Below are 13,359 nucleotides of genomic sequence, written 5' to 3'. Positions count from 1 at the left end.
TTACCCAGAAAACCCCAAATGGGGTCATAAAGAACGGGGCATGATTGAAATGACTGAACAACATCAGCAGTATGACATGAGAATAATGACAGATGCCATGGCCTCTGAATACTGAAAATTTAATTCACTTTCTAGAGGGAGTTTTTAGAACTTTTGGGGATATTATTGGCCCCTCTAGCAATCTGGTGAAGTCTTTGGATCACTTTTCAGAATAACATTTTTAAATAAAAGAAGGAAATACTAAATTTCTGTCATAGGTTAATGAATGAAAGATGTAATTTTTTTCTCATCCAAGTTCATGGATTCCAAAACATCTTTCATGGAACCCAGGTTAAGAACTCCTGTTCTATAAGTTATTTGCTCATCCACCTCCCTCTTGGAAGACTTGTCTAGAAACCTCTTCCTCAAAAATAGGTCATAGGCACAGATCCGGTGGGAACCTCAGAATTGCAGGCACCCCCTCTTTTTGTGGACGAGAAAACTGAGACACAAGAAAAAGAAATGACTTGTCAAGGGTCATATAGGTAATAAATTTCAGAGGTAGGATTTGAAGCCATGTCTTTTGATCCTAGAGGCAATGTACCACTCCTCTGCTGATAAAGCTAGTGTTTACTGACTCTCACAGGTGGTGTCTACAAGATGTCAGAATAATCTGTTCAGTCCAGAAATGAGTTGGCTCAGCCCCACAATTAGGGAAATGCTTCGTTAGGCCTCAGGGAGACAAAATAGTTGGTTGTCTGACTAATATATTAAATTTCCACACAGTAGTTTAAACCTTATATGTCAGTCTCTTCATTTGCTCCTCATGTAATTTTTAAGTCCTTAAAAAATTAAATTTAAATTTAAATTAAAAAATTAATTTTTAATTTTAAGTTGAAAGGCTTGGTGGGCCCTCTCTTGACACAAAGAGTCAGGAATGGCTGGCTTGAGTCCAGTCTCAGAAATATAATGACCGATGACCTCTCCCACCCCTAATGGGCTTCTCTCAGGCACAGGGGCCTGCAATTTCATAACCTCAGCAATTATATCCTCAGAGCAGCCAAAACAATCTACATAACCTCATTAAGCTAATTAATGCCCCTGCAGATGGCATCCAACCATAATCCTCTTTGTGTTTTTCCTAATCCAGTTCTGAGCTAATATTGGCTGGCTCAGGCAGCCTGGGCTGGATGTCCTATGGAGGGTCCTGTGGTATGATGAGATCCCGTTGGATGGAAGAAGACTACAGCCTGCTAGGAATCGAGCCTTCAGAAACAGGGACCTGCTCACTAAATAACTGGGGGTGGGGAGACGTACCCACACAGCCAAGATTGGCCTGGATTTCTTTCCCCGAGAACATGTCTGAAGAGTAGAAGTTTGGACTGGAATGTTGGCTTGACAAGAGCAATGCTTCTAAGACTTCCTGGAAGGCGGTAAGTCAGCTGCCAGCTTGTAGTGTCTAGGGCCTTGCCCTTGGAAGGGGCAGAAGGTTTTCCAATCTGGAGATGTCTCAGGCAACTGGGAAAGGGTTTGAGACACAAAGGGGGATGGATTTTGCAGGATGTTTGAGATGATGCAAGATAATTTCTATCCTCCCATGACATGTAGAGCGGTATTGTACTGGGTCATGTTGGAACGTGGTAGTGCTCTGTTTAAACTTATCAGGTTCCTGCATGCTGATTTATGGGATATTAGTAACAGAGCTTGCCTGATTCTTCTCTCTTGTGTCTTTGGGGTAAATAATACAGACCTTGGAGCCAACCACTAGAGAAAATCCTTCCTCTGCCCCTTCTCAGATTCTAGCGGGAAGGAGGAGTTGTGGTCACTCTGGAATGCCTCTATACACTCCTGGCTGTGCGTAGGCATTGCCAAAGTGTGTGTGTGTGTGTGTGTGTGTGTGTGTGTGTGTGTGTGTGTGTGTGTGCGCATAATTAAAGGAAGCATGCAGAAATAATTGACTGGGGTTGGGGGGCAGCCTGATCTAGGTACACTTAAGTAAAATGTCCCCGGTTGGGGTCTCTCTGGTCCTGCACCTTCTTGTCTCTTCCCTGCCCTTCCCATACTGGATCACACCTTAGCACTGGACAACTCCCTTCCTATTTCTCCTTTCTAAGTGAGGAGAAAACATCCTCTTTCATTGCCTAAGCCCTTGAACTGGTTTATAAGGGCTAGCTTTCTGCCTGAGGGGCAAAGAATTGGGCCACTGGTCTATAGGCTCAGTGTATTTATTATGGGACACAAAATCACGGGCTTGGGAGGGACCTTGAAATGGATCAAAGGATTCAAATGTGAAAGGGACTTTACAGATGCTCTTATTCAACTTCTCCATTTAACAAAGGAAGAAACTGAAGCATGCCCCAAAAGTCATAGAATCAGGGATCTTAAACTGGCAGGGATCTCAGAGGCCAACTAGTCCAATCCTTTTCTTTTACAGATGAGGAAAACTGAGCCCCTTAGAGGTCAAAAGACTCATCCAAGGTCCCACAGGTTGTCTCAAGAGGATATCTGACCTAGATCCATGTAGGCAAAACTATGGCACGTGTACTAGAGTGAGCTTCTCTGCTCCCCCTCTCCACGCATGCCTGAGGACATTTCTCCCATCACCCACCCCTCTGTCCAATAGCCCAATGGGATCACTTCCTCCCTCCCCTGTCTGGGGTAAGGCTGGGGCTCACATGCAGCTTGAGGGTTGCAGTTTGGGCTCTCGGTCTCTAAAAGGTTTGCCATCATTGAACCAAATCCTTTGATTAGAATCAAGGCTCTTTCAGTATTTTCAGTCCTGTCCAACTCTTTGTAATGCTGTTTTCATGTTTTCTTGGCAATGACACTACGGTGGTTTGCCATTTCCTTCTCCAGCTCATTTTTCAGATGAGGAACTGAGGCAACCAGGGTTAAGTGACTCGGTTACTTACACAACCACAGCTAGTAAGTGTCTTTGGCCAGATTTGAACTCAGGGAGATGAGTCTTCCTGACTTTTTTTGAGCCTAGATCTTTTAGACTTCCGTTTCTAGTCTTTTTGCTATCCCACCCTGCCTCTAGTTAGTTCCCAGACAGGCCTACATATAATGAATAAAATGAATAGTACTTATTAAATATTTGCAATATGATCCTTCACTCTGCTAGAAACAGAAGGATACAAATACAGAAGTGATATAGTCCCTATCCTCAGGGGAATTACTTACTTTTCAATACAGAGAGACAGCATATTTATGGGACTGATGGCTTGAAAGGAGATTTTTGGTTGGGGGAGTCCCAGAGAGGGGGAATGAAGCCATAGGGCAATCAGTTGTCAATCCCTTTCCAGAAGCAATAATATAATTGATTTGACCACTGCTCCCAAAACAAGAGATATGGGGAATCCACGTGGAGGCAGGATAGTTGGCAAGATGGTAGGAGTGGGATAGCTAGAGAGGACAGAAACATGGTCTGGGGCTAACTAGATATATATCCTAGTAGGTCAAGTGAGTTTGTACTAACTCTCTCATCAATCAGGACAACTCAGCTCCAGATCAGAGGACCAAAGCTGAGTAGATTAACTCCTTTGGGAGTGGGGGGACAGGATGGTTGCTGGAAATCCCATCCATAGGGTTTTACTCCAGCTAAGGAAGATGGCAAGATGCCAGGGTGGATGGCTGGATGATATCACAGAAGAAAAATCCATTCTATTTCAGAAGACCTCCAGAAACCCAATAATAATAGAAAAACATTCAATTCCATTTCAATTGGCCATAGAGCAAAAGACTGGTTTAGGTACTGTGGATTTCTGGACAGTCCATTCCTTCAATTAGTTTGCATTTAGATGATACTTTGAAATTCATGAAGTGCTTTTGCGCTTACTGGACAAGTATTTATTAAGTAGATAATATTTGCTGGATCAGAGTCAGAGAATGAAATCAATCGGCATAGGATGGAGCGCCCTATTGTGGGTCTGGGTCTGACTTAGAATTCTCAATAATCAGGAATCAGGATTTGAGCCCCAGCTGTCTGAATCCAAACATAGCAGACTTCATTCATTCCACAAGCTCTTTTGTTGTTCAGTCATTTTCAGTTGTATCCAACTCTTCATGACTCCACATGGAGTTTTCTAGACAAAAACACTACATTGGTTTGTCAGATACTAGCTGTGTGACTCTGGGCAAAACACTTAATCCTGTTTGCCTCAGTTTTCTCATCTGTAAAACAAGCTGAAGAAGGAAATGACAAACCAGAGATGAGTCTTCCTGGCGCCAGGCTGCCCCAAGGAACCACCTAAACTAGTTAAAAAATTGAGTCAAGGGGTTATAAGGGATGGCTATGAGAATTCAGAGAAGATGACTAGGACATACAATAATCCAAGATAAGTACAGAGGGACCAAAGTCCTACTCTGATGCTTCATTATGAGATCAGGGAAGACTTGGGCTCTGAGGACAAGCAGGGATGGTTCTTGCTTTATGCATACCTGTGGTTCAGGCTCTAGCCTTTCTTGCAATAAGCTGTCTCTACTCCAGACAAGCCTTCTTCTCCTGCCTTTTACCACCACCCTGCTGACCCTTCTCTGAAATCTTGCATCCCTGGAATCTTCCTCACTAGAAACTTCCTGCTTCCTTGTTAATTGGCACTTACCTACCACATCAGGATCAGGAAACCAATCAGATATGTTTAAGAGCAGACCTGCCCCTCCCTATGAATTACCTGGCCTTCATCCACATCACCAACTTTCCTGGTTGCATGGGACTCCTCAGGTATGCCCACTCGGAACTGGGAGGAATGAGAAAAGCTTAGCATGAATCAGGGTGCTATTTGAAGACATCTGCTCTAATGATCATTGGTCCTTTTCCTCCCATGATGACCTCAAGATCATATTGCCTGAGGCTCTGATATAACAATTGGCAGGGTGGAGATACTTCTGTCCCTCTGGAGATCTGCTGGTATCCTTAATTTTCATGGGAATATTCCCCCACTTCCTTCTCTATCATTCATGCTCTCCCCAGTAATCCAAGTTAAGCATCTTCGCGTCTGTAGGATAAAATGCCTCCTTGATTGAGATCTATTGTTTTTGTCATGATTAGCCATTTTCTATGGGTCTAAGATCTCCAAAGTAACTACAGGAGTCTGGGAAAAATGGTGAATCATGAATTAGATAAACTTATAACATGGCCTGCAGTCCCATGTGGCATCCTTCTATTTTGACTGTGATGGTGCCAGGAAAAGGGAACAGGATCAGTATTCTATAGAATTCTAACTGGCTTGGGAGAGTCAAATGTTAAATTTTCAGGTGTGAGCATTTAATCTGCAGAAATCAACAAATTCTACAAATCAAGATTTCATTTTCCGTTTTGTTGATTGTCTAGACTTAAGAGACTTATGGAGAAAATGCTAGTAACACAGATTGTGGGGTATCCTATGTACATCTCCCACCCCAGAGAGCTGTTTGTTAAACATTTATCAGAAAAATATTAAGAATAACAGAATTCTTAGATTATCTACTCACATTAACTTAACTTTTGTGTGTGAGGTCTTTGTCCAAAGACCAGAATGTTAATTTACTTATTCCCAGAAAAATTGGACCAAATGAGACCACTACCTGAAAATTGTTTTGTAAAGTACTATAATAATACTAGCTATATTTTTTCAAAATTTTCAGACACCCTCCATATTGTTGTTATTATTGTTTTTAAAAGAAAAAAACCTAAAGAATTTGCAGCTATGTAGATGACTCAGAAGTTGGTGGGACAAATAAAGAAGCTGGCAGGGCCAGTTTTGTCATGTGCCTAATAGGACTCAAGAAACTTCATTTCATGGGACACTTGGTCATTTTGACTCAGGGGATTCCTAGTGCACATAAGCAAAAAAAGAACATCATGAAGATAATTGTAATTTATTCAATAATTTAATCTAACATTTTATTCATTCATTTATTTATTTTTATTTTTATTCTCAGTTTCAGTTTTTCTCCTTCCCTCCAGCCCTTTCCCACCCATTGAAAGTGTGAGCAACTCAATACCCATTATAAATGAGAAGCTATATAAAACATTTCCATATTAACCATGTTGCCAAAAAATGCAAGAAAAATAAAGTGAGGGGCACCTAAATGGATAGAGAGCCAGGCCTGAATCAGGAGGACCTCGGTTCAAATCTGGCCTAAGACACTTCCTAGCTATGCCACTCTGGGCAAGTCATTTAACTCCTATTGTCTAGTCCAGTGATTCCCAAAGTGGGTGCTACGGTCCCCTGGTGGGTGCTGCAATGATCCAGGAAGGCGGTGATGGCCACACTTTTTTGTATTACATTCTATGCTGAGTTTAATAAATAGTTTCATAATTTCCAGCGTGCTAAGTAATATTTTTTCTGGAAAGGGGCGGTAGGCCAAAAAAGTTTGGGAACCCCTGGAGTCCTTTCTGTTCTTCTGCATTGGAACCAATAGTATCAATTCTAGGAAAGAGGGTAAGGGTTTAAAAGGAAAAGAAATAGAAAGTTTTAAAAATGCTTCAATTTGCACTCAGAATTCATCAGTTTTCTTGCTGGAGGTATTAATCCAACATTCAGAAGCCCCAACGATGTGCAAGGGACCATGCTAGTGCTGGGAATAGAGACAGCAGGGAAGTAATCTCTGTTCTTAGAGTACTTATATTATAGCCAGAGGTTTTTGAGATGGACACAGATAAGAAAGGGAAAGGTCATTTGAGGAATGGGAGATTATTAACATTTGGAAGATCAGGTAATGCTTCAGGGAGGAAGTGGCACATGGATTGAGCCTTGAATGAAGAGAGGGATTCTGAGAAGTCGAGAAGACAGGAGTGTATTATAGGCACAGAAAACAGCTTATGAAAATTCTTAAAGGGAGGAGATGTGATGTCTTGTTCAAGGAAAAACTAGCAGTCCAGTTGAGCAAAAACATTAAAGGAAATAATCTGAAATAAAACTAGGAAGCAAAGTAGAGACAGATTGTGGCGACTTTAAATGACAGGCTGAGGATCTTGTATTTTATGAAAAATGCACAAATTTAGAGACACCTCTACCCCAAATGTCCATATAGGCAATTTGTGCCTGACCTGTGATAAAGCCTTCTGAGCTGATCAGCCATAGCTGGACATATCATACATTGATCCTGATGTAGTGATGATATTTTGGTTCTCTTCAAGGATGAAGGACAACAACGGGTTTTACTCTAGCAACAATAGGGAGCTATTGAAAATTTTTGAGTAGGGGAACGACAGAGTCAGGCCTGTGTCTCAGGAAGATTTTTTTTTTTTTTTTGGCAACAATAAGAGACTAAGAGCAGGCAGAAAAAAAGAGAGAAGTTTAAGTGAGAGAGAAAGAGAACTTGAATTAAAGTTGTAATCCTGTATGTAGAAACAAGGAGTTGAATGTGAGAGATAAAATAGAGACAGAATCAGCAAGACTTTTTACCTGATTGAACATCAGGTATAACACAGTGGGAAGCATCAAGGATGACTCAGGTTATGAGCGTGGGTGTCCAAAAGTATAGCAGTGCCCTTTGTAGAAATAAGAAAGTTTGGAGGAAGTCCTGGCTAAGGGGGAAAGATAATGAATTCTATTTTGAACATGCTGATTTTGAGAGCCTAATGAGGTATCCAGATGGAGAGAAGTCCAGGAGACATATTGTTGATTTGGGTCTAGAATTCAGGAGAGAGATTAGGGCTGGTGATATACGTTTGGGAGTCATCCACATAGAGGCAATGATTGAATCCAAAGAATTGGGTGCAATCTCCAAGGGAGAGAACATAGAATGAGAAGAGGGCTTAGCAAATGGACTTGATGTACATCAGATGCTTAGGGGGTGGGGGATAGATTATGAACCAGCAAAAGAGACTGGAGAGGCCAAATAGGTAGTAGAGAAAACAGGAGGAAAGATGGTCACGAAAAACAAGGGATTAGAGAGTATCCAGGAAGAAGAGTTGTTCAATAGGGTCAAAAGCTACAAAAAGGTTAAAAAAATGAGGACTGATAAAATGCCATTAAGCATATTTTTAATTAATTCATCTTGCATTGATGTTAATTTTAAATAAGCGAGTACCCAAAGTACCTTCCTTAAAAAAGCCCACCTAGCTAATAGAGCGATTGACTTGAAGCACATTTAACTTTTCAGTCTTATAGTTTACTTTTCTTTTATTGAAAATGTGTTTTGATATCAATCATCTGAAATTTACATTAGTCAAGGTTCACATGGAAGAAAGGAAATAAGCATTTATTAAGCACCAACTATATGCCAGGCACACTTGGCACTTTACAAATATTATCAATTTTGATCCTCACAACAATCATGGGTGCTGTTATTTTTATTCCCATTTTACAGGTGAGTAAACTGAGACAGAGGTTAAGTGACTTGCCCAGGATCACACAGCTAGTAAGTGTCTGATGCTGGAAATGATCTCAAGTCTTCCTAACCCCAAGTCTAGTACTCTATCCATTGAACTATCCAGCTGCCTCTGAACATTTATTAGACAGCTCCTATATGCCAAGTGTTAGGCTTCTAGGTGGTACAGTAGATGGAGTGTTGGGCCTAAAGTCAGGAAGACTCATCTTTGTGAGTTCAAATCTGGCCTCAGAGACTTCCTAGCTGTATGATCCTGGGCAAGTCACTTAACTGTCTTTGCCTGAGTTTCTTCATCTGTAAAAGGAGATGGAGAAGGAAATGGCAACCACTCCAGTACCTTTGCTAAGAAAACCTCAATGGGGTGAGGAAGAGTCAGACATGACTGAAAAACAACTGACTCCTGTATCAAGTACTAAATGCTTTACAATCTTCATATCTTTGATTCCATACTATGACCCTCTATGTCAAATAAATTGCCACATCTTGTTGTTTCTATCTTCACATCACCTCCCATATACGTTCCTTTATTTCCACTCAAAAAGTTGCTAGGCTAGGTGAGACTGGGGATCTTCCCTCCTGGCCTCGACTGTCTCAGTGACCTCCTAACTGATCTCTGTGACTCAAGTTTCCCCCCCCTCCAATCCATCCTCTGCACAGCTGTCCAGGTGATTTTCTTCACCACATCACGCTCCCACCCCAGGCTCCTCAGCAAATGCCAGTCTCTCCGTATTATCTCCAGGACGAAATATAAAGTTCTTTGGCATTTAAACCTCATCATGGCCCAGATTTCTATTGTCCAGTGACAGTGACCTGCTTGCTGTACCTTGCAGAGGACACGCTGTCTCCCATCTCCGAGCCTTGCTGTACTGGCTGCCTCTCTGCCTCCAGGGGTCTCCCTTCTAGCTTCCATCTCAATGTTCTTAGCTCCTTCAGAAATTCGGTTTGAATACCTCCTTCTTCAAGAGGCCATGCCCAGAGCCCCTCATCACAGGACCTTCTCTGCTAGCTACCTCCTACTCTGTATGTGTCTTATGTATGTGAGTGTGTTATACGTGTGCATATATGTTATGTGGATGTAGTATATGTATGGAGTTACAGCTTTTTATGTATGTATATTCTCAGTATGTATCTATTGTATTTATCTAAATACTTCATAAATATAAGCACATATATTGAAAGATTATGTCTATATACATATTATTATGTTATAGGCATATAATATGTTATATATAATAGATTACATATACATGTATGTGCCTGCAAATACATATAATACATTTAAAATATATTATATGTATATACATTACATTATGTGTATAGCATATTGTACATATATAATACATATAATATATGCTTACACTATATACATTTATGATCTATATATAGATATTTCAATCAGATGTATCTATATATGTCTACACATGTATTCTACATGCATATAATACATATGTTCTACATGTACACAACACATATATTCCATATGTGTACAACACACATATTCTACATGTATATAATACACATTATTCTACATGTATTTAACAATGCACATATTCTACATGTATTTAACAATGCATATATTCTACATGTATATAATACACACCTATGGTTTACATGTATATAATACATGCATATATTCTACTTGTATATAATACACACATATATTCTATGTGAATATAATACACATGTCTATGTAGATAGTGTATATAATGTGAATAGATACATTATATGTCCATGTATCTAAATACACATTGTATGGGTGTTACATACACAGACATATATAGAAGGAAGGATCTTTTCTGGATCCATGTAACCACTAGTATCCACTCTCACAAACTACTTTGCACTTATTCTTTTTTTGTTTCCCTTTATTTTTAAATCTATAATGTAATATAATATGTAACAAAAATAACATGATACATATGGCTTGTGATAAATTATAACAAATGTGTTTATCCAAGAGAAACAAATTCTGACATTAGCCATGTCCAAAAATCTATATCCCCATCCCTCCTCGAGAAGGCAGGTAATAGGCTATAGTATGATATAGGTTGTACATATCTTATCATATAATACATATTTCCCTGTTTTTCATGAGGTGAAATAAGATAGACATTGATTCTCCTTGAGAAGAATTCATGGAGGAAATGAAGTGAATAATGGTATTCTTTATATTTATTCTCTATCTACCCATATGTATATTATAGATCTGTGTGTGTGTGCATGTGTGTGTGCATACTCATTTTGTCCATGAGAATGTACGCCCCTTTAGAGTAGGGATGGTTTCATTCTTAGTATTTGTATACTTAACAAATGTTGCTGAAAGATTGAAGACCTCCAACAAGAGGAAAGCCATTATTTCTAGAGGCAGCCTCTTTTTATTTTTAGACAGCTGTAATTATTAGGAATCTCTTCCTGATGCTAAGCCTAATTCTTCTCCTTGGTCCTACCAACCCCTTCTCTTAATTCTCACCACTGAGACAATTCTAACTCCCTTTTCTCACGACAACCGGCTTTTCAATTACTTTAAGACAGCTATCATGCCCTGTGAATCTTCTGGGCAACCGTAATCACTTTCTTGAACTCGTTTTTCTATGGCCTGACCTCAAAGCCCTTTATGATTCTGGTTGGTCTCCTCTGGGTGCTTTCTAGCTTATGATTGCTCTTCCTAAAATGTAGTGTGTAAAATTGAGGCAATCTTTCAAATGAGATCTAACTAGGGAGAACTTCATCTCCTTATTCTTAGGAATTTATACCTCTTTTAATGCAGTCCAAGATTTCATTAGCAATTTAGCTAACAACCCACTTAGGCTTATCCTGAGTTTGCAGCCTGCTAAAACCTCCAGATCTTTTCCAGGAAAATTGACAGGGCATCTTTCCACCATCTTACGTTCATGAAAATGACTTTTGGAACCAGAGAACAAAACTTTGAATTTATTTCTGTTAAATGTTATTAGATTCATTCCATTGCTGTAGCCTGTCAAGATCTTATTGGATTTCCTCACTCAATGCATTAGCTATGCCTAGAAGCTTTGGGATGTCTGCAGATATATATTTTGTCTATGTCTTTTTTCAAGTCATTGATGAAAAAGCGAAGTATCTCTGGGACACACACACACACACACACACACACACACACACACACACACACCCCACACTGGATATCATCTTCCAAGTTGACATCAAGCCATTAACAATTACTCTTTTGGTTTGCCATCCTATCCATTCTAAACTTAATTATACCATCATGTAGTCTATGTTGTTCCACTTTTCCAAAAGAATGCCACAAGATATTTTAGTAAATCCTTTTTATTTAAAAAAAAAAAAGAAACTAGGTCCTTAGTTTTGTTCTCCCTTCTACTACTCCCTCCTTCCCAAAATATGAGCAAAACAAATTTTCATGTCCAAAGATGTATGTCTTCTTCTACATCTGGAGTCTATCACCTCTGTGTCACGAGGTGGCTAGCACTTTGCTGCATCATGAATCCTCTAGAACAGGGGTTGGCAACCTTTTTGGCCGTGAGAGCCATAACCGCCACATTTTTTAAAATGTAATTTCGTGAGAGCCGTACAGTGCTCACAGTGCGAGCTCCTGTAACAGCGCCTGAAAAAAAATGACTTTATGGCTCCTGCAGAAAGAGCCATATCTCACCCTCAAAAGAGTCAGATATGGCTCGAGAGCCATATGTTGCCGACCCCTGCTCTAGAATTATGAATGACCATTGCATTGATCAGAATTCTTAAGCCTTTCAAGTCTTTCTTTGCCTTGTTGATTGTACAAGTTGTTTTCTGGATTCTGCTCACTTCACTCATATGAATTTTCCCAGTTTTCTCTGAAACTGTCCCTTGTCGTTTTTAAAGGTACAATAATATTCATTTGAATTCATGTACCATAATTTTTTCAGACATTCACAGGTTGATGGGCACCCCTTTCCACAGCAAGAACTTTTATAAATATTTTTGAACATATCAGTAATTTTCTTTGATCTCTGGGTTATAGGTTTAGCAGTGGTAGATCTGGGCTAAAGGCTCTGTACAAATTAGTAACTTTTAGGGCCTAGCTCCAAATTGCTTTCTAGAATGGTTGGACTAATCCACAGCTCCACCAATAGTGTGATTGCTTAAGGGAGAAGAGAAACTAGAAATGTAGAGAATGTCTATTCTTTCAAATAATGCCTGACACATTCCTAAAAAGTTGCTATCCAGCCTTTGTTAAAAGACCTTTAGTGATAAAGAATATACTAATCACTTTTGTTGTTCAGTTGTTTTAGTTGTGTCCAACTCTTTGCAACAGTATTTGATGTTTTCTTGGCAAAGATACAGGAGTATTTTGCCATTTTATTCTCCAGCTCATTTCTATAGATAAGGAAACTGAGACAAACAGGAGTAAGTGACTTGTCCAGGGTCACATAACTAATAAGTGTCTAAGACCAAATTTGAACTCAGAAAGATAAGTCTTCCTGACTCCAGACCCTGTAACTGTATCCACTGTACCACCTAGCAGCTCATAACTAGGTAGCTCATGTTGTCTTTGGACAGTTCTACTTTTTTTAGTAATTAAATTGTCCTTATATTGAACTGAAATCTACCTTCGTATAATCTTCATTCATTGGTTCCAATACTGCCCTTTGGGACCAAGGTGAACTAGTTTAATCCTTTTTTCAAATGATAAGCTTTCACATACTTGAAAATCTCTATGTACATGTCCCTCCTGTCTTCTTTTTTCACTTCTTACTTCAACCAGTCCTTCACTTCTTGGACTGGACTTCTTGAGAAGAAAATGTATGTCTCATCAAATCTGGCCTCATATTTCTTAGCTGTGCAAGTCACTTAACCTCAATTGCCTAACACTTGTGGATATTCTGTCTTAGAATTTATACAAAGACAGAAGAAAAAGGAAGAAAAAGGAGGAGGAAGAGGAAGATAAGGAGGAGGAGCAGGAGGAGGAGGAGAAGGAGAAGAAGGAAAAAGGAGAAAGAAGAAGGAGGAGGAGAAGGAGAAGGAGAAGAAGGAAAAAGAAGAAGGAAAAAGAAGGAGAAAGAAGAAGGAGGAGGAGGAGGAGGA

The 13,359-nt window shown here is 39.7% G+C and overlaps 1 protein-coding gene across 1 annotated transcript in view; it reads right to left on the bottom strand.

The window, feature by feature from the left end:
• Nucleotides 1-9,208, bottom strand: part of C2H8orf74 (chromosome 2 C8orf74 homolog) — a 93,823-nt gene extending 84,615 nt beyond the window's left edge. The window contains exons 1-2 of the mRNA XM_044659525.1: nucleotides 9,122-9,208; nucleotides 4,653-4,718 (exon numbers count right to left, since the gene is read on the bottom strand). Coding sequence (XP_044515460.1) covers nucleotides 4,653-4,718; nucleotides 9,122-9,208 — 153 coding nt within the window. The remainder of the gene's footprint in view (nucleotides 1-4,652; nucleotides 4,719-9,121) is intronic.
• Nucleotides 9,209-13,359: the final 4,151 nt, after the last annotated feature.

This window comes from Gracilinanus agilis, chromosome 2 (assembly GCF_016433145.1).
Source record: "Gracilinanus agilis isolate LMUSP501 chromosome 2, AgileGrace, whole genome shotgun sequence".
NCBI lineage: Eukaryota > Metazoa > Chordata > Mammalia > Didelphimorphia > Didelphidae > Gracilinanus > Gracilinanus agilis.
Note: the sequence above shows the minus strand (reverse complement) of the source record. Positions and strands in the feature narration are given on the sequence as shown.